The sequence below is a fragment of the Lepisosteus oculatus genome, chromosome 5 (assembly GCF_040954835.1).
Source record: "Lepisosteus oculatus isolate fLepOcu1 chromosome 5, fLepOcu1.hap2, whole genome shotgun sequence".
Lineage (NCBI taxonomy): Eukaryota > Metazoa > Chordata > Actinopteri > Semionotiformes > Lepisosteidae > Lepisosteus > Lepisosteus oculatus.
Window position 1 is genome coordinate 46186008 of NC_090700.1, and position 27850 is coordinate 46213857.

Here is a 27850-nt window from a genome sequence, read left to right on the forward strand (position 1 = left end):
AGTATATGTCTCTGCAAACCCTTTCAGTAATTTTTACTGACTTTTGCATCTTTTTCATGTCTCTAAGAACTTGAGTTACAAACCACATGAACATATTATTGGTGCATGAGGAGCATAATAAACCAGAGGCAAGAAAATGTTTTTTTTTAGCTCAGAGAAGCTACTTTTGGAACCAAGTCATTTTGTCATTGATGTCAAAGATACAAAGAAAAGTTTGCCTAGGCAAAGCACCCAATGCTTTCTTAGGCTGACCATGCAAATGCTTCTGAATGGCCTGGGCTACAGGTGTACCACTGAGCCTCTGTGATACAAGATATCCAGGTATCTGCTGCTTCTCCTGTTCTTCTCTGCAACTGAAAACACAAATGGCCCAGTGCCACCCCTCCAGATTAGTGGGGTGGAAAATTAAACGTCACAACACTGTTTTTTTTAAAAGAGCTGTGAACACAAATGAGACGCAACAGCAACTGGAGCTAGAGTTCAGTGTGAGCAAGGGTGCAAGAAAGGGGCTTTTTTCATCCAGACACAATGTAGACAGTACTGTTCAGGTAATAGCTCATCAAGTCAAAACAATGAAGTAGGTAATGGGGAGCAATTGTGTGAGGACTTCAGGCTGAATTTTTGCAATGGAATCAATTGATGTTATATTAATAAATGTCATCTCTGTGTAACATAAGTGGGCATAAAACAAGCTTAAAGCAGGAGGGGGCATCTTTGATCTGTCCTGCGTGACTGCATGTTCATAACTCATTGTTCTTAGAATCACATCCACCATTTTCATTTTGAATCCTAGGAGGACCAGGAGTTGAGTGGCTGGTTTTCTCCAAATGCCAAGTAAAATTTTCCCACCTTTCTCTTTCAGAGTTGATTAAGAAACAAAGATGTACTCTTTTCCTAATTTTAGCTCTTCAGATCTTTAACATTCAACAAGAAGCTGTAAATACTGGGAGGTCATGAATATTAAAAATAGAAATGAGATGACTTCAAACTCGAAACCAAGTGAGCCTTGCAAGGTATCCCTTTTCTCATATTTAGGAATGAATAGAACAGGGCAACATTTGGAAAAATGTTTTTAATGAAAAAATCTATAGAAAATATTTTATATTTTAGCTCTTATACTTTCATAGTACATAATTGTATACATGTTTATAACTGAACATCAATTTAACAATCACTGTTGTATAAAATGCATCAACTCTTTTTTTTTCCTGGTTTGAGTAAAAGGTTTTCTAAAAGTTAGCCATTTTTCTTTGTACATTTTATCAAAACATTTGAAAAATATATCAATAAAGGGTAATATACAGTGTAAGTGGTCAAAGAAGAACTGTTAATTCGAATAAACTAGTGTTAACAGTAGGATGTTATCGATTGACTTAGGGTAAGGTGAGAGGTGCTGATTTGTAACTAAATCAGCAAGTACTGAAAGTTGAAATGAAGTCGACATGTAGTCGAGCTTATTAAAATGCTTTATGCACTGCTTCAGCTTTTCTACAGCCTTCTCCCCACCCTGCACATTAAAAATAACTTAAGCACAGGGGACAAGGCTCATGATGAGAGCAGCAGTCCACAGTAATGTTGTAAGGCTGAGCCACAGATGCAATGTCTGAATAGTGTCACATTGTTGCTTGGGTCCTCTTCAGCCATCCCACAGAGTGCTTAAATGGAGACAATTAGTGATGCACTCAAGAGTCACCCCTCCTTGTCACGGTGGTGGAGGTCCAGCAGCCTAGGAGTTCTTCTGGGGTACCTTTATTGTGATCGTTTTCACTTCAGAATATTCTCTCAGTCCGTATTCGCCCCTGGCAAACATGGGAAAAAAAAACACACAGGATTTTGTTTTTGTTCGATTTGGGGATGGTTGGGCCAAGATGACGTACAGACACATCTCCTTTAACCTGTCTTGTCATTTTGTTTGTCGTGGCCAAATTCTTCCACGCTAGCAGCCAAATCAAGTGACCTGGAGAACACAAGTATGGAAGACAGATCCCCTCGGAAAGCAGAAGAAGTGCTTTGTTGCATTGTTTTCAAAACATAGCGCACTGCGTCAGAATTCCGTTGTTTAGTTCATTGCAAATCAAGAAAGCTGTTAATGCATGTTCATATTTGTGCGGATTTTAATCCTACAATTTTTACCCAAATCCCTGCACAATAGCACAGAACGTGCTGCCCTTCATTACTGGCTTGCCTTAGATTAAAACATTGGTCCTGAGCCAGACAGCAGGGGAGGCCACTTACATTTCTCTTCCGATGCCAGACATTTTGAATCCTCCAAACGGACACTGGGCACTCAGAGCGTTGAAACAGTTTATCCTACAGGATACACAAAACATGTATTAACACTCTGTGGGCCTTTGCTTTTCTCCCAGTACAGCTGCCTTAACTATGTTCCAATATACATACCTGGCAGCTGAAGAGACTTGCAAGAGCAAATATTGAACAGGCATGGTTAGTAGATGTGAAAACCTTTTGGACCTCCTCTATGAGCATTCAATACAGAGCCCTGCCATATTAAAATGAGCAGGCTTGACACCTCACAGTCATTTGCAACCCATCACAGAGTTGCTCTCTGTGCAGAGCAGCCACAAAATTCATGCAGCAGACTGCTGATATTTATATCGTGGGAGCACTGTATGTAGCAATATAGATGCTGCCATTTGGACATCTCAAATTTCTTTGTATTTAACTATTATAATAGTGCCTTTTCAATACAAGCAAAACATTTCCTGAATTTATTGGTTTTTCCTAAAAAAACAGACAATATCAGTTAGGCTTGTTAGACTCTGCGTCTTACCATACTGTTCCAGCCTGCATGGCTGTTGAGACGGTCATGGCCTTGTTTATATCTCTTGTGAAGACTCCTGCTGTCAGGCCATATTCAGAGTTGTTGGCCCTTTCAATCACTTCATCTATGGACTTAAACTTCATGATTTGTTGAACTGGTCCGAAAATCTGCAAAACACGACACTTTGACATGCAAACTATCCAGGAAGGAAAAGTCTATGTAGCAGCTCTTTGCATAACAAAAATAAATGGAGGTCCTTTCTGCACCAGTGGAATGTCAGTGTCTCCTGCAGCTTAAGAATATGTGCAACCAGGTAGCCAAATTGTCTGCAGTAGTCTCCTCGAAACTAGCAAAAAAAACTTATTGGGTTTCAGTGTGTTAAGAAAGTAGGTGTGTGGAAATCGTAACATTTTAAATTAACATTCTTGAATTAAATACACACCAAATGATCTAATGGAGTGCGAACATGTATAAAAAAGGCTGCACCTCCAGCCTTGCACAAGTTTCAGAGCAGAAACGGACTGCATCCTGTCTCACTCTTTCGCTGTCAGACAGACACATGTCCAGTGTACCCCAGTACACTGCGAGAGCTGTGCTGCTGGAATACGCTCAGACTGTGTGACTAAAGATGCAAAGAGCATTCACTGCAGAAAGCCCCGTGTCTAATATGCGTTACCTCTTCCTTTGCAATCCGCATCTCATCCCTGACGTTGGAGAACACAGTGGGCTCAATGTAGAATCCCTTCCTCCCTATGGCTTTGCCACCGCACTCCAGCTTCGCTCCCTCGCTGATCCCGCTCTGGATCAGCTCCAAGATTTGGCTCTGCTGCTCCTTGCTGATCTGAGAAAGAAAAGAAAAGGCGCTCTTCAGAGACACAGACTTCGGGCTTTGAAAGCAGAATGAATCCCCACTCACTCTGCTGCACCGTTGGTGGTATCCTGACATTCTAAGCACAGGGAGCAAACCTAGGACCAGTAGTGAGATTTAGTGCTCTAGCATGAAACTCAGCAGCATGTGTATTCCTTTTCAGCACGGTATTCAGTGCTCGAACCCCAATCCCTCTAGAACTCCTTATGTCCTCGTATCTGTTATTCAAGAAAAGTAGATTTTTTTTCCCTTCCAGTGATAGAGGTTATTAAAAACCTCCTTCAGAGAAGCTAACTATTGGGGTTGTGGGTAAAGAGGCTGGTGTTGCACCCACCCATCCATTTTCTAACCACTTGGCCCAATACAGGGCTGCAGAGGAGACCGAGCCTATCTCGGCAAGCAACGGGCACCAGGCAGGATGCACCCTGGATGGGATGCTGCGCTGCCACACACACTGACACAGACAGAAACGCGCACACACTCACACCAGAGCCCATTGTTCCAGAAGCCAATTAACCAGTATGACTTCGGACTGTGCGAGGAAACAGGAGCGCCTGGGGGAAACCCACGCGAACATGGAGAGAACGTTCAAACTCCACACAGCCAGGACCCCACATCCGGATTCTGAACCCAGGAACCCGGCGCTTTGAGGCAGCAATGCCCTCTACCACGCGGCCGCGCTGCGTGTTTGAAACTGTTACCTGCGGTCCCTGCTCGGTGGTGGGGTCGAAGGGGCTTCCCACAACTCTCCTCTTGGCACGCTCCACGCTCTTCCGCACAAACTCCTCATAAACGGGCTCCTCCACAAACACGCGGGAGCCGGCAGTGCAGCACTGCCCCTGGTTGAAGAAGACTCCCTGGTGAGCCTGCTCCACGGCATAGTCCACTGTCAGGAGCAGAGGACACAACCAGACGTGCTTTGTTAGGCGAGTCTGCTGCTTGACTGCAGTGCTGTACATCTGCCCAGCTGGGCGGTCTGGAGCTGTGCACTAACCAGACCTTGTTCATTTCTTCCTCAAAGACAAGCTGCTGCCATAAAGGCAGTGGACATCTACCACACTCTGCCACACCTTATCAAATCGAAGATGATAATGGTGAGGCGGGGGCAGCAGGTTGCTTCTCTCTGAAACACAAAATCCTTTTTCTTCCCCTTTCTGTTCATCTTTCAGGCACGTATTTGTTATTTGTCACGGGGCTCTGTTAGGGGTTGGTGGTGGAGTCTTTAACAGCAAGTAAAGGGTTAATTAAGCATGGTCACTTATTAACCTTCCTCAATGCTGGGAGGCGGAACAAAGGGGCTCCTCTTTAATGATTCACATTCTGCGAAAGTCAGGGCTGCTGCTGAAGTCATTTAAAGGCACGGAAACCTGATTTAAATTGGGAAATACGCTTCTCCATGAAACCCCTTATGAAACTATATTGTTTAAAAAGAAATAACATCTTAAGAAGAGGATTCGGATCTACGGTGCACATTATACAGCACTGTCAGTTGTCCAAGCACACAAATCCTCCTTGGTTGTTACTAAAAGAGTCTGGCTGGAACTATCGCTAAGCAGAGAAAAAAAAATACAGTTAAAAAACAATGCTCTTAAAAAGCTCTAGGAGACTTACAATCTGCATCTGCAAAAATAATGTTGGGGCTCTTTCCTCCCAGCTCCAGCGTTACTCTCTTCAAATTACTCCTTCCAGCTGCTTCTTGGATCAGCTTCCCAACCTTTAAGAGGAAATGGAGAAACATTTTACACACATCACGGACAAGCAGCAAAGTCCACCAGCCAGCTCAGTAAATCAGTGGGATGCAGCCATTAAATAACTTAGCAGGTTAGGGAGCTCCAGACTAGAGTAACTTAAGTAGACCTTCCGAAACAGGAGACCTCCAGAAACACATCCGCAATATCAATTAATTTTGGACAAAAATGATGCTAAACTGCAAAAAGATTCACTGCCATGTATTCAAATAAAGCAAAGACATGATACTGCCAGTTCCAAGTTTTATAACCCTAGGGAAAGCTGCATACTAGTTTTTAAGGTGCCTCTTCAGCTATACAACTCATTAACCAGTAGGCTACAGACACATGTAGCTTTTAGCTTTTATTGTATACGAAGTGCTTATCATCATTTCTTTTTCCATAGGAATGGCAGGAGTGCATTTCGATTTGGTAGCCAGCCAAGAACAGCACTACGAGTGTTTGTGGGAGTATGCGTTTGATCCTTTGGCAACAAATTTCTATATCACTCTGTTCGGGTTTCTACCATTATTGTTACCTTTCCCCTCACTGAAGTTATCCTGGTACAGCCTATTTTAAATTTCTACTCAGAAATGAGAGCAACGGTATGCAAATACATACTGCAGTGTCTCAAATATTAACTTAACAGAGAGCATGGGATACAGCTCAACTCCACAAACGCCTATGAAAAAGAGTACAGAGGATTTCTTTATATAAACAGCTCACGCATAGGTATTTGGACATTATCTACAACAGAGTATAAATATTTCTCTGTGCCACTATTTATCAGACGAAAACATCTTAAAAGGCATACAAGTGGAAACCCCTCCCGCATGGGTCGCTTACGATTTCACAACTGTATGCTGAAGGGGAGCGCAGAAGAAAAGCAAAACAAAGAAATAACAGCCTTGCAGATGTTTTAACACTGGACAACTGTCTTTCAAAATAATGCAAGCCTGCATTAATCTCACTTAGGAAATGAAAAGGGAAGCCTGCTGAGCAAATTGGGACAAGTGGTTGAACAGCTGTTAGGCAGCAAACATTTGTTTGGCATGAATCATTCCCCGCTCTCCTGTAGTTCACTTTGATGGTCCTACTTGACTAATAATGAGATCAGGGTATGTTCATTTAACACAGAAAGGAAACGTTCTGCCACCTGATCTACTGTCTAAGGTGATGCGCCTCAGCAGCGTGTATCAGTAACATGGTGTGCCTTGCTCCAATATCAGCTCAACCACTGATGATGAGCTCTTGAAACCTACACCAAGGACTGTCCCTTGTTTCCATAAACAAAGGCTTGTGACTCACTGTCTGTATATTTAAAAGCTTTGGTGCTCAAGTTATTCTATTCCTAATTGACTCCAGAAATGAAATAAGAGACACAACAACAACAAAAAAAAGGTAATTTTGGAGGAAATGTTCTCTAACCACTTATCATAAAAGGGAAAGGCCTTATATTTGCTGGTAGCATGAAATGCAGACCACAAAAGGAATCGGCTTTTGCTTTGCGTTTGCCCTCTTCCATCCCATTCCACAGCGTCACTTCCCACAGTTTTTGCTGGGGCGTAGGCGCTCTTGATCCATCAATCCATCGTTCAATCAATCCATCGTTCTGGATCAGGCTGACTGGGGAAGAGTTTCCTTCCGTAACACATCCCCCGAGGAAGGTGCGTCTTTAATGCTACATCGCAAACTGAATGTGATGGCAGGCTCAAGCTTTTATCAAAAAGAAAACTAAAGCCCTTCACGGCTTTATAACATTCCAGAGTTGCCATGTGTTTTGGTTTCCTGGTGTACCACAGTTTCTGACATTCTTGCTAAGACTCAATACATGCAGGTACAGGTGTCTCTTTTTCGAAATTGGGTTTCTTTTAACTCCCCTAGCCCTAGTGTGGCACTGCCACTGCTGTTGCAATTTTCTGAAAACAGCTCCAGCAGCTGTAACTCCTTCCCGTCTCTTAAACCAGCCCAGAAACAAGGAGGAGTAAAACTGCGCTCATGGTTCAAAGTAAACATAGCTATCCAGCTCCCCTCAGAACATGCAATTCCACAATCCTGTCCGTGACAAACATTTGTTTTCCTCCCATTTACACGATGGCCATTTTAATGGAGCAATCTGAGTGATGTACCATTTTGCGAGGATACAACATCAGCCCCCGCTCCTCGGATTCAAACCAACAACCTTTCAGTTATGAGACTCAGAGCCTGTGTTGGTGAGCATCATCTTATTTACCACACTACTGAAGCGACGATTCCCTGTAAAAGCCTCATGTGAAAAGCATGTTTTTTTATCCACTGTTCCTAGGGTAATTTGCAGGATTTGCTTTGGTTACTAGTCTCTATTTTCCCTTATCTTTAAAGTTAATCTATTATGTCTGGGATTCCATACGATTTTCATTATTCCAAAATATCCCACATACTGGCACATTGGAGTCTGCAATGGCCCCTTTTCTGTGTTTTCAGAATCTAGCTAAAAGGAACGCAGAAAAAAGATATGAGGAGGTCAGCGAGCTGCTACATTAACACCGGTCAGCAGAGGGTAAAAGCAGTTGAGCACAGGCACAGCACTGGCAAGACTGTCTGTCTCGTTACAAGATTTACTATGATTCATAACTGTATTGAGTCAGTCAGACATGTTTCACTCACAAAAACACTGCAGCTCCACCTGATTTGCTTCTGACAGGCATGAAAAGCCACAACAGGCATTACAGTCTGGGTCTGAGGCACTTAAGCGCTGTTCGACCTTGATGTGCAAGTTTGTCATTAACATTTGCACTGAAAAAAATCAAGTTTTTTTCTGTAATACCGGAGGCACACAAAGGCAGACTTGGCAGTGAGGTAAACCAGGGTCAGAACTTCGATACTCATTAGACACACATGTGACACTTATAAACTAGCTCAGTACTAGCGAGCACAAAGACAAAGGGGTGTTGCTATTCTGAGGGAGCCAGGTTATAATTTGGGGTTGGCGCTTAAACCCACATTAATATAGCATTATTGGTTCTGAAAGCACCAGGAAGCAGTTTACAGTGGCTTTACAGCAAAACGAACCGTATGTTTCTGTTTAGCATTCATGAAAGACTGCTGCTTCCAATTCATCTCACTTCCTCCCTGTAGAATCTTTATTAGAAATCATTATGCAAATACCGCCTCCTACTTTTTAGAAAAACAAAATGTAAAAGTTCTGCAAGTAAACATTCCACTGGATCCATGAAGTGGGATCTGTCTGCCTACAAGTACAGAGAACAGACGAGAGGAAGAAACCGCATTGTTTTAACACATTTCTGCAAGAAGAAAGCAAGTGGCGGCTCCTCCTGAAACCTGTGTTTTACCTTCTTTGATTCTCAAGGGGTTTATTCCGCTTTTGCAAAACTGTCCATCCATTATTTGGAAAGTCACTTACTCCCAGTAATGGTCAGGCTTTCCATAATCTATCCCAGAATCCTAGGGCTTAAGGCAGGGCTGCACTTGTTCAAGTCGGTCACAGGGCAGACACACACAAACACGATTTAAAGTCTCCAATAAAGCTTGCCAGTGGGTCTTCGGAATATATGTGGAAACCAGACCACCTGGACAAAACCCACGAGGATACAGGCAGGGCATTCAGACTACACATAGAAATCGAAGCCAACATCCAAGATCTGTGAAGCTACAGATCTAACCACCATATCACTGTGCTATCCTGCTGCAAAACTATCTCACTAATAATAGGAATAATTCTAAGTAGAAAACGGACAGTCCGGATCTGCACTGGTGCACAGTGTTACAAGGGTACCTGTTCTGCATGGCGTGGAATAAACCGACACTCATGGTGCCTACACGCCAGAGACTTTCAGTAGGACTGGAACGGTCAGTGATGAGGCTGCAGCAGCCAGAAGGGCAGAACGAGTAGGCAGGTGTGAGTAGGCAGGTAGTGACCCACACTGTCTTTGTCAGACACTCGAGCACCTACTACAGTGAGCCGCAGCAGGCAGTGCTGTCACATGAACGTCTCCTGCTGGAACAGCACAAAGCAGCCGAGGGAGACCCCAAAAGTCCAAAACCCAGGGAAAGTCATGAAAAAGCCACAGGCACAAAAAAAATAACTGGAGGGAGAAATCACTCATTCATGAGCTTGGAAAAGTAGAAACGTCTGCAAAAGTAGAAACGCTTCGTAAAACATGAACGTCCATCTCACAGGAAAATGAGCCACACGCTGAGAGAAAATTTAAGGAGCAAAGAACTAAAGGCCAGATTTAGCAGTCTGATTTTCTTTGTGTTTCTACTGATTTATTACATATGGTAACACCGATGGCTACAGAGCTACAAAGAGCTACAACAAGAGTCCAACAGCGAGTTGGGAGAAAATGTGCATCAGATAAGCAGTATACTGAACACTTCACATTACTAGGCTGTACGTCAGGGAGAAAATCCCACATGGATTCTGCAGCAACGAATTTATCGAAGTTTATAACTGACCTTTGGGAGAAATATCCGATCTTGCACAGCTCTGTGTATATAAATCTCATGCCCAGGACCTCCCCACCCATATCTCTCTCACACCCCCCTCACCCTGCCTCCCCATCGACACCCTTGCAGCAGCTCCCTGGCTCAATCCTCGCAATATTCAGGGCTTTTGGGCTTCCAAACAGCTAGACCGCTGTTCCCACAGCTAGTTGAGTCACGCCAAATACCCACTACTTATTTTGTCCCTTTATCGCATTCACGAGTCTGTAACCAAACTACTGAAACACTCACAACAAAACATTTACTGTTAGCTTATCTTACCCTTGGAAGCCTCCAGTTTTAATGAAATACTGAGTTTAAAAAAATGGGTAGGCACAGTTTTATAATTTCACGAAATGAGACACGATAGGAATAGTCAGAGTACTTTGGAAGGCACTGTATATAACACCGCATTTTAGTGGAAGTGTGAGGAGAAAACAAAACAAGCCCTCTTCTTGCGTTTTCTTTGTTAAATTACCTCAGTTGATCCCGTGAAGGCGATTTTGTCTATGCCCATGTGATTCGCTATTGCAGCTCCTGCTGTTGGCCCAAATCCTGGTAAAATATTGACAACTCCTGGTGGAAAGCCAGCCTGTCAAAACAATATCAGAGGAAACAAGGCTTAGAGGGAAGAGCCAAGCCAAACCCAGGGAAAACCGACTTGCCCAAGTTCCTAGCGGAGCGGTGGAGATGGGCTGAAATAAGAGCAACGAGAGAGAGAGAGAGAAAAACAAGAAGAATGTGGTCGACATGAAAGCGGCAGGCCCTTGCCTCTTTGATGAGGGCTCCCATGTAGAGGCAGCTCAGCGGTGTTTGTTCAGCGGGTTTGAGAACCACTGTGTTTCCACAGCAAAGCGCTGGGGCGATCTTCCAGGCCACCATCAGCAGCGGGAAGTTCCACTGTGTAAAGGAAAGGAAGAGGTTGGTGGTGGTGGTGGTGGTGGTGAGGGGGGGGGGAAGGGCGTTCGTTAGCTCTCGGCTGTGCCGGCTGTTCGCGGCTCACACACTGCGCCTTCACGCCACCACACCGTGCCGAATATCCCCTGGCTGTGTCTGCGCCTAGAGTTCAAAGCCTGGCATTTCTCACCTGTCCAGCGGCTCGTTTCTGAAGGGCCAGTGCCTTTGTATCCCAGATAATGGGCTTCCACATTGTGCAGGACCTCGCTAGGAAGGAGATGCCCGATGTGTATTTGTTAATCTAGGGGGCTGAGTTTGGCAGGCGCGTCAGGGGCGTTGTTAAGCATTTTCCTTCCCGCGTCGGGAGACGCGATAAACGACAGCAAAACCCAGTCCCTGGAGTGAGATCTGGCAGCTCAGTGCGCTGGCAACGTCCAAACAGTTCTTGGCTGATACCTGGTCTTCCCACCTCAATCCATAGACAGCTTATGAGGTTACCCTTCCATTCCTGCCTCCCTGCCAAGTGCAATTGCCCAAACCCTAGTGCCTGATAAGCACGGCAGAGTGTTCCGTGAACCTGTGCCATGTGTGTATTCCTCCAGACCCCCTTCACTCCCCTCCCAAATGAAAAAACATGCAGCTGGGAGGGCAAGGTTTTATTTGCCTTTGGAGAGGGCCGAAGTGAATTAAAATAAACAGGCAGATACTCACTGGGACGATCTGTCCACAAACGCCGATGGGCTCGTTCCTCGTGAATGTAAAGTAATCCCCATCTGCAAGATGAGGATCGTTATTGTTCAGCGGTCCAGTTGGGCTTGGCAGGACATGAAAAGCAACTGTTCTACAGACACGATGTAGGGCAGAACAGTGATCTATGGCATTAGGCACTAGCAACTCTGAGACATCAAAACACAAGACTTTTATATTGTTTACTCAAGCTGCCCCCCCCCAAAGAAAAAGTAATTAAAAATTCCTCCAGCCCTTTGAAGGCAGATATTAATAATTAAGATGAAAAACGCCAGAAAAGAAACCGAAGTGAACTGCAAATAAACACAAGTGGTGGGTTTAATGTTGTGTGAAAATAAATGATTTCACAAGAATACGTCTTAAAAACAAAGATTCTGGATTCATAGTGGGGAAAGGTCAGCGAAGCCCATCATCTGGGCTGCTCACTCTTTTCTCAGGAGTTTGGGAGAGAGGTACCACTGATGTCAGCTGATGAATGATTAGCCTTGGAGGTGCAGCTCAGGGAGAGCGCACATCAGGTGGCTGGTTTGCGCTGAACCAAACTGGTATTTAGCCCTGGTGGTCAGATAAGAGTGCCCTTTAGTTTCTTACAAAAACAAGCGCTGCAAACCTGTCCTTTGATTACAGGCACACTCAGACTTGTGGCGAACTCTCAAGGGAAGCTTTGGAGGGGAGCACAATGAGAATTTGGCCCACTGTCACGAGAGCAGATCTTCAAACACTGCGGAACACGGGACGTTGCCACTGTAGCAGAGAGCGTGGTATGAACAGCACAGGCATGCGAAAAGAAATACATCAGCGGGAGCCGCGGAGCTTCCAGCTGGGCAACCCCAGCCTCTGTCTCCTCGGCGCTCTGAATGGTCTGCTCTTCTCCGAGCTCCTGCTTATGGCAGTGTTACACAAATGCTGAGCTGCTGTCCTGCAACCTACAGCCAGACAAACTCCCCACCGGGTCCCTTTCACATGGCTAAGCTAGCGAGAACAGACTTGGAGCCCTCATCCCCTGTCAGGGCCCTCCAGTGATGGTGTTCTCAGAGGGAGGCTGGCCAATACCACTCTGTATATCTGTATAGGGACAACACATGTTTGCTTTTCTGCATTCTCTCCCTCCCTAGTCCTCTCCATCCTCTCCCCGTTTCCTTCAAAGCTCCAGCCGCGCCCTGATGTGCATGTCATTACTCCGGCCCATTGTAGAAACGTGCCTGATGCAAAGCAATGCCACACCAAGGCGTTGGGCTATCCTGGGTATTTATATTCACAGATACTCTGTGTGCCATTACAGATTTTCAATATGGTTGCTCTGCAGACAGCGAATCCCAAGCTGTCACATTATCTGCATGTAACTTCATTTGGTCAGGAGTGGACCCAAAGTTTTCCTCTGCCAGCACTGTGCCTTTCATGCTTAGCCCCTTTACCCTTTTAGCAGATACCTGCATTTTCTAAAAGCAAATGGAAAATACCTCAGTCCAATGTGACACCTTTCTTCTATGACACAGGGTTTCTAATATTATTTTTTGAGGTAAATGAATCACACAGTATCATATCCAGGGCCCTGTGCTTTGTAAACATACCCATGGGGATGGTCATGCCATGGATCTTATCGGCCCATCCTGCGAAATATCTCAGTGTTTTTATGGTTCCCTGAAGGTCCACATAGTAAGCCTGGAGAAACGGTTTCCCGCTGTTCAGCGATTCCAGTGTCTGAAACGAAGGGTGGGATGGGGAAAGGGAAAGAAGAGGAGAAGGTTGTATATCATGCAGGGGATGACTGATGCCCAGGATATATCAGAAACATCTGGATCACTGCAGATTCCGACATGTCAGACGGCTTTGTAAAGAGTTTATGTGCTGCCTGTGGAAAATGTGATACCATGATAGCATTATGTTGGCATTTCACTTGAGAACGATGTCCTCATGCTGAGTTCTTATCAGGCAGGGGAGGATTAAGTCTTATCAGCGACCATTTTAAATATTAGGATCCCAAGAGAATGGCATCCCACTTTGTCTACAACCTGTTGTGTTTTTTTTAGTCATTGTTTTCAAAAAGAACATCATTGTTTAATGTTTTTCTGCTTGTTATGAAATTGTGAAACCAATCTGCCTTGTTTTAATAGTTTTTTTTCAAAAGGGGTTTATTAGAAGCATGTGCATGCTACCTTAATAAAAGGCAAGGGATGAAAGTGCTTCATGCAACGTCAACCATAGCACAATCCAGTTTTATTTCTCTCGTCGCAATTGTTATTGGCATAGTTAGCACAGAATGGACCATGTGTTAAACTCACTGTTTCCATCACCACATTTTAAAACACTGCTTGACAATTAAATCCGACTAAAAAAGCAATTCTACCAACTTTTGTTCTAGCTTGGTTTCCACCTTAGTCAACATAATGTAATAAAAACATTTTAAAAACCAAGAAGAAACAACATGTATGCCCAATAATCTCAAATGCTTTGATGCCTGTTCATATAATACTATTATACAAATATATGTGTTTATAATTTATACAAAATTAACAGAATCCGTGCTATTAAAAAGGTCAGCTCAAAAAAAACTGTAAACCCTTTTGCAATGACATCACTGTAGGCAGAAATATTCGGGAACTAATTGTTACATTGCCATTACAATTATGAGGTAATGGTGGTACTGGATTCTCTTTTATCAAGGGAAAGAGGCACAGATATGAAAAGCATTCCTGTAAGTCTAAGTACGTCTTATCCAGAACATTAGGGGTAAAATGTATTTTGATGGTAGACAGACAACTGGCTAGCTCCTTTAGGCAAGAGAAGGACCAACAGCACCAGTAAGGCCATCGCCATACCGCCAACAGGACTCTGTCCCTCTCCACCAGGTTGGCCAGTTTGTCCAGCAGCCTCCCCCTCTCTGACGCATCCATTATCCTCCACACTGACCCCAGGGAAAAGGCCAAGCGGGCAGCTTGGACTGCCTTGTCCACATCGGCCTGGGGAAAGAGAGACGGCCAGGCAGATGGAGGGGAGGAAGAGAGGAGGGAAGACCATAATTACAAAACGGCAAGTCAGTCCCCCCAAAGCAAACATCTCCTGCACACAAGTACTATCTTCTCCATCCAAACCCTGTTGGTTACAGTTGGCCTGGCATTATCGGTCTCGGCCCTCACAGAAGTGTCAAGGAGAAACCCCAATCTGCTCCTTGGGGCAGTGGAGTCCATGCATCACTAGAAGTCCGATTCCTGAGACACAGCAGACCTAAAACACCCTCATGTAGAGCTCTCTGTAAAAACATGTTAGCTCCTCTGTCCTTTTTATCCTTTTAGTCTCATGCTCTTTTCATTCACCTTTCTATACTGCACCGAAATTAAAACCCACACCAGGTGAAACATACGGTACAATTGTGCTGCTTATAATTTAAAAGAAGCTTTTGTCTGATGGATGTGAACAGACATTTTTAAGCAATGGGGATGTCCCCAGATTGTCTGCTTGCGAGAAGTTACTATCTTTATGGGGAACACTTTATCACATTTTGACATTGATAATGATACATGTCCACACACACACACTTCTAATGAAATATATCACAAACACTGCTAGGCCACCAGTCCTCATACTGAGGTTATAACCAACAATTGCAACACCTGCAATTATCGAGAGACATGCATCTTAAAAATTCTTTAAATATCCAACACAACTGCCAATACCACCACCCAACTGTATTTATTTAAAGCAGAAATGTATTTATTTAAAATTGGGATTAGGCTATGCCTTAGCATCCTCTGACAGTACTTCTCCCTACTGCCTGATTTATGAATCCAAAAGGGTACTTTGATTTTCTTCCTCTGTAGATTTTCCAGAAAAAAGGTTCTGCAAAACCTGATTGTCAGGGTGGAGCAAAATATGTTTTCCCCGAAAATGCCTGCATGCCCAACCACATTAGACTAAACTTTTTTTTCTCTTCTTTTTTTTTCTCGGGCATTTAAACTTGGACAAATGAGACAAGAGAGAGTGCCAGGCAAAAGCAGTGGAAAACAGCATTCCAGGAATGTAACCCAAGAGCAGCGCGAGCACCGCTGTCTGATAAACATTTAGCTATGCATGCTCAAAAATCATCCTTTGATATAACACCAGCTTTCCCACGTGAAAACAAAGAACGAAAAGAGGCAAAGTCGCGATTCTCCTCTTTTAAAACTGGTTTTCTTCTTACCTTTTCTGCCTCCTGCACGTCACAAATCTTCTCTCCATTGGAAGGGTTGTAGGTTGGGAAGGTCTTTCCACTCACTGAGTTCTGCCACTCGTTGTTGATGAAAATCTGGATGGGATGGACAAGTGACAAAACAGCTGTCAAAGGGAATGTTCCATTGCTTTGGTTATTCCAGACTTTACTGGGGCATTGCTTAAATAATTGCCCTCACCATGGGGTCTTCAAATCTTAGAATCTGATAGAACTGGGAAACAAAGCCCTGTCTCATACTCAAATTGCCACCTCTCAAAAAAAAAGGAAACAGCAGCCCTTCGTACTGGCTGGGCGCGATGGCAAAATCAAACTACTGGTTACTGATGTGTTGTAGTTTACCCAGGGTGCTTTGTTGCCATTTCTTTGTCAGCATCGATCGCTTCAACATGCAGGAGTCTGTAAATTCCTCCTATCAATGACTAAGCTGATAGAGCTTAGAAACACAGGTGGCATCACGTGTGAAGAACAGACAGTTAAATTGCTCATAACATCTGACCTCCCTACAATGGGAACCAGGGGAAGACATGCATTGTGGTCACCAATACATGCAACACTACATTTTCCATTTCCGAAGCAGCTGAACTTGCACGTTTACTCTACTACAGAAGACGGACAAATTAATCATTAAAACGCAAATACATTCTGACACTTGAGAAAGGCTTTCTCTTGGGCGGTCACACGTGTACAATTGACTGTATTTATTTAGCTTTCTTTCAACACCCTCCGTCATGGAAATTGGAGTAGTTTTGAGAGAGGCGCTGGTTGTGGTGTCTAAATGCCTTGAACAGTTTCATATAATTGACTCTGAGTATTTCCACTTGGCACTTAGTAAACTGGAATCTGTTTCATTACTGGAAACCAGTACCAAACCCTGTAACACACAGCTTCCGCTTAAAATGCAATGCAGTGCAGAAAATAAATTTTAGGGATTTTGCAACAGTTTCTAATAAAATACAGAAATTAAACATGCAAAGCCAATATATGTAAGTAAATACATACTTGGTGTCATTTTCTCTACTCCAACATAATGAAAACTGATATTGTAATTCAGTTGGTTTCCATACCACTACCTTTCACAAGCGCTCACTGTGTTAGGATTTTATTAGTACAGATTGTGTGCAACTGTTCTGCAGGTTAAGAGAGGGGTTGCAGAAGGAGATTCACTCTTAGGAGAGCCCAAGAAAGGCCAGGGTGTTACATCCCTGTAAGGAGCTAGACAGCTCCCATACACATCCATTTCACAACTAAACTACTCTTTGATTTGTTCACTAAACAGGTGTCAGACTTGGCTGTGTCCTGCACTTAAAGAAGCAGCTCGTTTGAAGCAGATGTTCGGCATTTCGAGGCCTGATGAAACAATTAAAAAATCTGACGTTCATACAAGACGTCAAGTTACAGTACAAATGCTGATGTGAGCCTGTTTGTTTCCCAGCCCCCTTGTTCATTTCCCATCTTGTGTTTTTTTCAGTTCAGCTGCACAGAGTGAAAAGTGACACAACACAGAGCTTGGGACAGAATTTAAAAATAAAACAGAAGCATGAAATAAGGCTGCAAAGTACGCATAAAAAAGTGAAGACGGTAATATTATTCACCGTTTCAGTGTGTTAAGATAAAGCTAAGTAAATCTCTGAGACACTTGTTTAATTGCTGACAGCACTGATGAATAGACTGTTAAGAACACATCTGTTCATCTGTCCTTTTCTGTATACAGGCAATCACAGCGTTCTTTTTGTGTGGGAGGGGAGAGAAAACATCAAAAACAATCATTAAAAACAGGGCTCATATGTTACTCTCTCTCCAGGATTAGTAACTACTCTACATATTTACTAACGTAAACTTAGAGGCTTAAGTACGTTTTAATTGGCAGTAAACTGTGGACTATTTACTTTAGAGCAGGTATAAAATACCAGGCTTTTGGAAGCAGTTCAAGATTAAATCCCCCAGCTGTCTGGTTTACAAGGAAAACCTAACACTTAAATAACTCACTTTTTGAAAGTTTTAGGTGTTCTGTATCAGCTAGTACCATTCCACATGCACTCATTCTGCAGGGGCTCAGATTCCATTCCAATTAATCTGAGTGAGGTTAGGCACTCCACTTCCCACTGACAGAAAGGCCCAGTGCATTCAGCCTTTCTCCCAGGGCATCACCTGCTCTCTGAAATGTATACATTCTGGTGCATTTAATCTGACTCTCATTAAAGGCACTTCATAAAAGTGTCACAGCTAAGACAACTGATGACACACTACAAAAACAGAAAGGGCTATAGAGCACTGAATTAGATTTTAATTTATAGGAGGCCACTGTAGTGGAGCTCCCTAAATCAGCAGAACCCCTTGACAGCCACAACAGCTTGGTAAGAATGCAATCTGTGGGTAGCTTTATGTTACACGTAACCCCTCTCACACTGCACCAGGAAAAAGAAAAGATAACCGCTGCAAACATCGGAGAGGGCTCCCATCTAAATCATGCCCAGAAAAGGACAGCGCTCTGCGCCCTCTTTGTTCCATCTCCACACTGAATGGCTTTTAACTTTCTAAGTCCCCCTTGAGAAAGTTGATTAAGACAGGGAGTTCGCGCAATAAATCAACTCTCGAGGTTTTATTTTTTTAAAACAAAACTCTTTCAACTGCCAAAAAAGTTGAGGACAGACGTGCAAAAGTGCAGAATTACAAACAGGTCAAGTGCATTGTAGTTCCAGGACGTCAGGGCTCAGTCCTGTTCCTATGCAAAGCACTACTGAATGCTCAATCCCTGAAAGCAAGCCTCAACCCTGGTCTCCTGTGTTCTGCAGAGCACATTTCAGGCTATGTTATCTCAATACGTGGTGGAGTGAATTTTATCAGCGTTCTTACAGTGCCTTTAAAGCCTTTCTTTTGTGGCATGCGTCACATTGAACCAAAATACCATCTTATTGCCCCACAGACTTTCTTTACTTTTTTCTGCATTTAGAACTATTCTTTGTGTCCTCTAGTGCTGGAGGTCTATACGCTGGCTTTTTTTCAAGAAACGGCTGGATGAGATCATTCGATCAGTTACCAAACGAGCTGGTTGGACCAATGCTCTCCTCTTGTTAGGAAAATTGCCGAAGGACTTGTTTTACTCATCTCACTATGGTTGGCAAATACTGTAAATGTATAACACAACAGTGTGCAAGGATCCAGTATCCTTTACACCTCTGCATTTTCGTTTTCCACGAAGGACACGTGCAGAACATCAGAGAGGAAACAGACGAGATGTGGAAGTTAGCCCCATCTCAGCCCATCTGTTGTCCAAATAATACTGATACAATATTATTTGGACAACAGATGAATGGACAGAAGGAAGGATGCACACGTTGAATGAATCTGTTTATTCCATGAGCTCAAAAAATAAAAGTGGCTGACCGAGTACAATGAATCAATAAGACATGCTTACCACTGTCTTGTTTCCTGCTTTTTGTAAACAAGCACATCTCCAGGCATTACAGATGTTTGTGAAAAAATATACCCTCTGGTATCACCCAGAGATCCTGTTCTTTTAACATCCGTTTCTTTGGGGGACTGGATATTCTTAAAATGGGTAAAGTCAGTCCCAACACAGCTGTAAGAAAACATCACTGCTTTCTGATATATTTTCATGGATATACACTTTTTGCAGTGCTTGTCCACTGGTATTTTAGGATCCTGAGTTAGATGTTAAGAATAAACTGAGATGTTGGCTGTTCAACACTAATTAACCATAATGATATGAATGACTTCATCAATGATATCTTCCACTCTCATTATCTTGGCACGAAGTGTGGAATTTTAGGTTTCAACAGGTTTCACACACATTTTTGTCTTTAGAAAAGAACACCCGGCAAACACTTTCATTTCCGCACAGGAAGAGACATTTTTAACATCCCAATAATAATAGCATCCCACAGGAGAAAGTGTTCTGGATGAACAGTGGAATGAATGGGAATTGCTCAGCTCCATTGATTTACGTAGCGTTCTGTGAGCTGATCCGTTTTTCATGTGCTTCTTCCCCTCTGGAGGTTCCAGAGGCTGTGCAAACAGAGGGGCACGAGATGCCAAAGCATGTATCAGAGCGCAGCACATCTGTTTGGCCCCCAGCAGCTTCTCGTGGCTTGGAGGGTTAGGGAATATTTAATGACGCCTCTTTCTTGATGCTTTTTCGGGGGGCACACTAAAAATCCAGAGGCTGAGATTCCACAGCACTGCATAACACAACCGGGCACCTGTGTCTGAGTCTGCTCAGGAAGTTTCATATACTTTCCTATCACGGGAACTTCATTTCCTCTCCCTTGCTGGACGGATTTCAGGACTTATAATTATTATTGTAACAGGCGAGGGAGGGATAGGAGAAGCAGGCCCAGCTTGTGTTTTTCTCGTCTTTATTGCATGTCTGATATAACAAACCTTTAACATTTCCAGTTCGCACGCTCATCACTGCTGCGCTCTCTGGGGAGAGAGAGGCGGGGGTGGGGGCTGGGGGGGGGGACCCGTTGTGACTTTTCTAAAAGAGTTATTATTCTGAAGGAGCACAGGCTGTGAACCTCATTGCAGTCCTCTACTTTTCAGCAAACCAGCGTTGATTTATAAAGACTATGAGGTAACGGCTTCACATGAAAAGCAAAATTTCACCACTTTTTCTGGCTCCGACAGTGGCTTTAAGGTTGATCTTTAACCCAATGAACATTGCTCAACCTATATTCACACATTTGGGGGGCGAACACTATCCTGCAGCTGCTAGCAGTACTAGATCGGTACATTACAGACCAGGAACACACGCAGTTTCGTATTTAATGTTTAAGTTTAAGTTTCAGCTACTTGCTCTTCTAACAGGGTCAGTGTTCTCGTCTGCAAAGTACATATCTTTTGAAAAGGAGCAAATGTTGTTTTTTTTTCACTCACAGTAAACGGCATTTGAAAATATCTAAATATGGCTCAACAGAAAGTAAACACTATTTGGAAACATTTCACTCAACTGACACAGTTGGGGTTTTTTCTATGTGTACCTTCATGACAGCGTCATGGGATAACATTACATCTTGGCGTTTCTCAATAGTTTCAGTAATTCGTTGTAACTCCGCAGGAATGAGGATGCAGTCTCCCTTCCCATAAATGAGTGGCTGTGGGCCTGGAGAGTGGGAGTGATGTGCTCAGGAAGAGTCAGCTCTGTGGGTAGCCCACCCAGCCTTAATGGAGACGGAGGAGGAGACGGGACTCAGACCCTTCTATCACTGATCAATCTGCTAAGAAAGAGGAGCGAATTGTCAGGTTCCTCCTTGTATTTCTTGTCAAGGAAGAAAACCCCCCACCAAATGTTTGCTCTGGTCTGTGAGCTTGGGGGGAGAGAGAGACTGTGGAAGGGCCCCATCTTTCATTTGCAAATGGCAGCACAGCAAGCAAAGAGGAAGTGAGGTGTTCGTTTATTTTTCTAGTTACTGTAGGGGAACACTGCGAAGGGGAAGCAGAACAAAGGCCGCCCGAGTGTTTTTTTGTTTGTGGGACTGGGGGATTAGCTGGTTAATTAGTTTGGGTAATCAGGGATATCAGCAGAGTGACCAGCATAAGCACATGCCAAAGACCAGTGGTTTAGTGGTGTGAAACATTCCTTTCACAGAGACACCTAGAGTCAATTAAGATTCATTAGAGATATAGCCCAGAGCTCTGAAAAAAATGCGGCCTCCGGCTTTGTATGTGTGTGGAGTTTCCTTCATCCTTCACAGCAAATTTGGTCAATCACCTTTGGGTGGGTTTCAAATCGGAGCACACTATTTCCAGAGATAACTACAAGGATAGTAAAAGACATCTAACTCAAACTGACCATTCCAGGATATTTCATTTCTTTCACAAGATCACACTGAAAATCCTTAGGTTAAGGTTGTATTTTGGTTATCAAGAATTTTAATGGACCTATTTGTGCCAGAAGTCTGTAAATAACGGCTACTTCTTTTTTTTCTCTTCAAAGGCAATTACCTCAAGGATAAAGTGTATAATATGCGGTAACAAAAAACAATGAGAATAAACATCAAAGGGGCTCAGCTGACTGACAAGGTCTAAGGCCAAAATCATCATTCTAGATGGAGCTGAGAGTTGAGGTGGGTACAAAGACATACCCTTCCAGCCGGCACACACCAGCCTTTTCAAAATGTTTGACTAGAGCTCACAAAATGAAATGCACACAGAGACAAAGTTACTTTCTGAAGTGTGGCAATTTACGACTTTGCGCTAAATCACGTTCAGCGTGTCAGGAGGGCGCTGTATCCCACTGCGCTGCTGGCTTCTCTTGTTCTCCAGCAGAAGGAACCACGCGATCAGACTTCGGGGGGGGGGTTGGTGGAATGTCAGCTTTACTTGAAACCGGCCCCTCGCGCTCTGCGACGTGTGATAAATCACCAGCCCTAGCCCTACCTTAGCACGTTTGATCTTATCTCAGCGAGACGGAGTTTTGAAGTGAGGAACACCAGATCTCATGGGTCAAACGCAAATACCAGAGACACTGACCCGCACAGTGGTACAGACCGTATATTAGTCCCTGGTGGCTGGTAGTGATCTTCTCAAGAGTTTTGCCTCTGTGTCATCTCAATTACTGCAGATTGTTATAAAGACCTGTGAGAACCTTCCAGAAGGAGCTATTAATATGCCCTTCTGCCGCTTTTCCAGAACTGAGGAGATTCGGGACCATGAGAAAGACGATAATTGAATTTTATCTTTCTCTATTAGAGATGAAACGTTTAAAGAGCAAGGTATTAAAAGTAAATTGACCCAGACAAACAGATAAACAGAGCGGGCGCTCTCTTTCTGGACACTTGAGGAGATCTTGTGCTAGACCTCTGTGTAACTTAGTCTCAGTAGAGCCAGTTCCCTCTGGTGAAATTTTGTCACTATTCACTTTGTTCAACTCCTCTTGGTCATTTCCTTCAGAAGATGCATTTCTGGGGCTGTTTAAGCCTAACATCCACGTCGACATATCGGTTAAATCAACCACTGCTCACTAGCGAGTTTAAAATTAACTTTAAAAGTTACAGGCCGTAGGAGTCATTCAACTGTGACCCTTTCAGCCCCTCACTGATAACGCTCGCGGATAAAACTGCGATGTAGAAGGATTGTTTCAGATTGTTCTTCGTGTGAGATTGAGAGAATGTCGGGGACCCCTGAAAGACTGCCTGCTCTTTAAAAGACAGGGGGTTGAACTCAATGACATGTAATCACTAAATATTGGGGCACCACAGGAAAGGGCTTGAATTTGAGAAGCTGTTCGCTCTGACAGAGCAACTACCTGTCACCACTAGCGGGTAGGGCACAGCTCTGTTGATTACACTTCACACATGTGGCCTGATAGCCACCTTTCTTCTTTTCAGAAAGTGAAAATGTCAAAAATAAATAGCCATCAGCAGAGGCCTAATTTACTGCTTCCTCCGACTGTTATCGACCAGTTGCTACGTCCCCCTGCAGCAGTGGTTTCACTCTTCAGAGGGCCCAGTCAAAGTCCAGCGTTGTTATTCCAGGTTCACTGCCAGAGCCCTCCCTGAGCACCATTTAGACAAACAGCTGGGGGAGTGGACTACAAAGAGGCCTTCAGTCAAGAACTGCCACTCCAAACTAAAGATGTGAGAGACTGGAAACAAGCTAGCAGCATCATGCTTGGCCTACTGGGACCTCACAGATAAAAGCAATAGGGAGACACAGGGCAGATTAGGGCCAATTTGTACTTGTTTAAACTGGGAGAAGGCACAGTAGAGAGATGGGCATCCCAGTCTGGGAGGAACATGGAAGGCTTTCAGGAATTAGACTTTGCAGGCAGGGCCACTCTCAGAGTTTCCCTGACCTTGCTACAGCTTCCAGACTAAGTCTAGCTATGATTCCCACAATATGTTTAATATAAAAAGCCTCACTTCCATCAATCCATTTTCTCGCAATTAAGTTGCTCCTTACACAAATCTGGAGCATGTTATTTTCTGTGAAATGAGATTAAGTAGCAAATAAATTGCCCCCATGGGGACACATAAAGTATTTTGAATTGAATTAAAGGATAGACACAAGACTACGGGTCTCCCAGACACAGTGATCAGTAATTTATTTTCAAACAAACACGTAGAGTTCAAAGTTTCCACTCCATCTACCTTATAGTACCATGCGTTCTCACAAACATGCCCGTTGCCCATTACTCTACAGATAGCAGGTATCTGCTGTCACAGTAAGCAGATTTAAAAAGTTGAAAAAAAAATTATTTCACACTATGACTGATGTGGCAAGGTTCCAGCAGGAAGAGTAATTCAGAAATTCTCTGGCGATTAGAAGTCTCGCGATGATGTTATCTCCAATTGAATGTGTTACGGCATTCCTGCATAAACCATTTACAAGCTGTTGCAATTAAACCTTCAGTGAGAGTAAAAGCAAGTCACAATACCACTTTACATGGAACACATTTTTAAATATCCTATAGATTTTTTAATATCTATGGTTCTGCATTCAATAGTTCCTAGAGGTTTAAAATTGATTGTGTTTAGCTTTACTGAAGTCAGGGACAAAAGAGTTTCTAACACAGATACATCCACTATCGTGTTGCAGAATTCTACTGGGACACATTAGTTAATAGGTCTGTGTACTCTTTGTGTTTATTTTCCTGGGCACTAAATGCGAAATTGGGCGCAGATTAAAGAATGGAAGTTTTGAATCTATTTCCCTCATGTACAGCCCAGCCATAAATCAGTGTCCACCCCACAGAAGGCGCTGCTTTTCCACAGGCACAAACCCACTGAAATTCCTGGGGGTATTTCTCCAAGCTTTCCCACTCTAAAACTTCATTAGCACCCTGTTAGGCGTGTGTGGAGGGGGTAAACAAGATGGAGGGAGCAGGCAGGGTAAATGCACAGAGGATTCCTTGAATCTATGTGCCTCACATTAAATTAAAATTAAATTCAAAGTTTATTACATTGTTTTTTCTCCATTCCCTGCAAAGACTTTTCTTCTACAACAGAAATGTTAATGATTGTATTAATGCCCTAGGGTAGTAAATGAACATTCAGTACAAATCCTGCAATACTTCAAATATATGTGTTTTTTGGAGTAAAATATTTTTTTATTTATCATCCCCTTTCTTTATGGATCTGACTTTTGAATAATCAAGATTTACATATATCTGCAAATTTGCATATTTGAAATGAAAAGTTCTTGTTTCATTTATCTTTATTTTAATTCTTGCTACACTTCTGAATGCAAAAAGGAACACTCCTCTTGCTTTGATTTAAAAAAAAAAGTTTTTTTGTCCTAACTGCTGCAGCTTAGGGTAACACTTAAAACTCTTCATGCTCATTTAAAGGTTTAGAACACCAGCCAAGGCAAGACAGCAGTACAAATGTTGCATTAATTAAACTGATTCAATTAAGCACAGTTCAACCCAAGTGTTTGTGTGGAGAAATTGTGATTTAGGCTATATAACCAAGTTTAAAGACATTGCAAAATGCAGCACTTTTGCTTATAGAAAGAATTTCAATATAAGCAGCAAGCTTTATAAAGGTCAAAGGCTTTCTATAATACTTACATTTGTGATACTGTAAAACACTCTCTTTGAAAGCCAAAAATGCATAACAGGGATTGCTATTAATATCTGAAATATGCAATTTAGGCATCTTTTGTTAAAACATAAAAACATACATCAGGAGAGATCAGGTTCTATAACGTGTAACTGAAAGCTTTTACGTCTTTAAAATTTCATACATGATCTAGAAACCTGGACAAAACCTCACAAACACAGGAAATTCACTCAGTTGACTCGTGGTTGAAGTATGATAATTCAGTTTTCAGAATGCCACACTGAATTAACTGAGTTTACTACATGCAGTTTTGAATGCCAGAATCTCCACTCCAAATTATTAATTCAGTCAGGTTCTCAGCTTTACTATGAGAGAGTACCAGCATTGCCAGTCTTGTACAAACAAAGAGCAAAAATTAGATGGAGTTACTCCAAGGAAAGCCTTGCAAAACCTTTAGGGATACTAAGGAAACTAACAGTATGATTTCCAAGTAATAGTGGACAGGTTATTATTTTCTTTGTTTACTTGGCTGAGTTAAAACAAATGTTTGCTTAATTTGTGCTGGGGTTTTGTTTTAGCTCACAAAAGCTCTTACGTTTCCCACAGAAAGGTGACACCAACCAACTTTTCACTTAACGTGCCCTCCTTCGTGTAACATAACAAACAGTCCAGGCTTCAAATCTGGACCTTCAAGAAGGAAAAGGAAAGAACTCGGGAAGGACACTTCCGTTTTGCAGGATGTACTTTTATGGAGAAAACTGCCCTATCTCGTCTGCTCCTGCGGACATTTCCGGAACCCAGTGGAAACCACCTGCATGTAGGAAGACACCTGTTTTGGAATCCTGAAGCTCTCCCAGGCTCCAGTGTGAAAGTGCTTGCGACTGAAAATGACATCTGAATCGAAGGAACCATCACTTGCTATCTTACTCCGATTACACTTTTGGAACACAGATGCCATTAAATGTTACAGCCAAAGCAAAACTGCGTGAGTCATCTCTTTTCCATTCTTTCCTGTGGTGTCTCCTTCTCCGGTCTGGAAGAACTGTATGTCACTGTTAATTATGGAATTTTATGACTTAGAAAACCTGGGAATAAATCCCATACTATCATACAAACTTACAAAAGTGCTATAATGATAAAGTTATAAAAGCCATACATCATCATCATTATTATTATTATTATTATTATTATTATTATTTTATTATTATTATTATTGGCCTTGAAACGAACGGAAACACGTTCCCTACCCTTAACTAGATGTAGACAGAATCATAATCTCTTATTCACGATTTCTTGGAACAACAGCACAGTGGAAAGACGTGTTTTGAAGTTTATCAGCCTTCTGCCCCCAGTACCGGATAACTACGACGGTTTGAATAAAAAACGCACCCAGTCTGGAGTGAGTTTCAAGAATCTAGAAAACAGAATTTTTACAGCAGCGTTGTTTTCGAGATTGAGCCTTTGTGACAAAAACATAACAAGCACAGCTTCCTCTCCAGTGGCTCCCGATTGTAAATAGCGATGCACTGTCCATGAAGCAGGCTGCGAGCTATGTTTAAAAAAATTCAAGTTCATATCCTTTCCGTAGCAACACATGAAATGCGCGGTGTCTCCTTTGTATAATCAGTGTTGGAATTACCTTAATCCAGCTTTCAAAAAGGGCTAATTCGTTTTAAATGGTTGGCACAGTTCTTTACAGACATTACAAAAAAAGTACGCAGCTCTTTATAAACTAAATGGAATCGACTAAGCCCAATTCTCTGTATGATCATATCCTGTTTCTCGCGTACACATTCCTATAGTCGTATGTAAAAAGAAGACAGGTCCTTAAGGATTTTGACAATGATAGTATATTATTATACCATGTATCGTAATTTTAAGTTAAACTTAATACATGTCTAAATCTCCATATAGTTTCCCCCCTAGAGTGCTGCAGACACGTTATGCTTTGGTATTTACTATGAGGGTCTAATCAATATCAGACCGGGATCATGCACATCTGTAAATAAAACCTAGTCACAAAGAATGCACATCAGCAGAAAAAAAAAAACATCACAACCTATTCATGAATTCGATGAAAGGCAAAACAAACCAAAACAAAAAAAATGTTCAATTTGAAAGCGTCCAGTTAACATCTACGGAAGTTTTCAGACTAACCTTCGTATGCTTGATCTCCAGGTTGGGAACTGGCGAGGGCACGAGGTGGAGCGAAGCCACGAGCGCGGCGGGGTCTGTCTTGACTTCTCCCGGCAGTTCAATCTTACTGGAAGTCATTGCGCCTCGGCTGCCCCTTCGGTTCAGATCGGACCGGTGATTTTTTTCTACTGATTTCTGATTAAGACTTAGGGATCCTTCCTGTGTATATAACCAGGTGTCAGCTTCGGTCCATTTTTATTGGGCAGTGGGCTGGGCCGTCCTCCCAGGGATGATATAATTAAAATTTAGCATTTACATAAGCCACTCAAAGTCGGACCCTGTGGAGAGCGGCCGGAGAAAGCTGAAACCCCTTTAGTTCAGACATTTATGTGTGTTTTGCCTTTTTCTTTTCTTCCAAAGAAATCGGTTCAGCGATTACAAACAGGGAATATTATCTTGCTTGTTTAAATCTTATAT

The 27850-nt window shown here is 42.8% G+C and overlaps 1 protein-coding gene across 1 annotated transcript; it reads right to left on the minus strand.

Annotated features, from left to right (window-relative positions):
- Positions 1–1072: 1072 nt before the first annotated feature.
- On the minus strand, positions 1073–27607 carry aldh1a2 (aldehyde dehydrogenase 1 family, member A2). Its single transcript, XM_006628721.3, has 13 exons — positions 27395–27607; positions 15684–15788; positions 14326–14466; positions 13078–13207; positions 11471–11532; positions 10634–10762; positions 10341–10454; positions 5262–5364; positions 4352–4536; positions 3459–3623; positions 2792–2949; positions 2236–2310; positions 1073–1799 (listed from the first exon to the last, which is right to left on the minus strand). Exons 1-13 carry the CDS (start codon positions 27509–27511, stop codon positions 1727–1729), a joined length of 1557 nt encoding a protein of 518 aa, XP_006628784.1. The 5' UTR covers positions 27512–27607; the 3' UTR covers positions 1073–1726.
- Between the last annotated feature and the right edge of the window lie 243 nt (positions 27608–27850).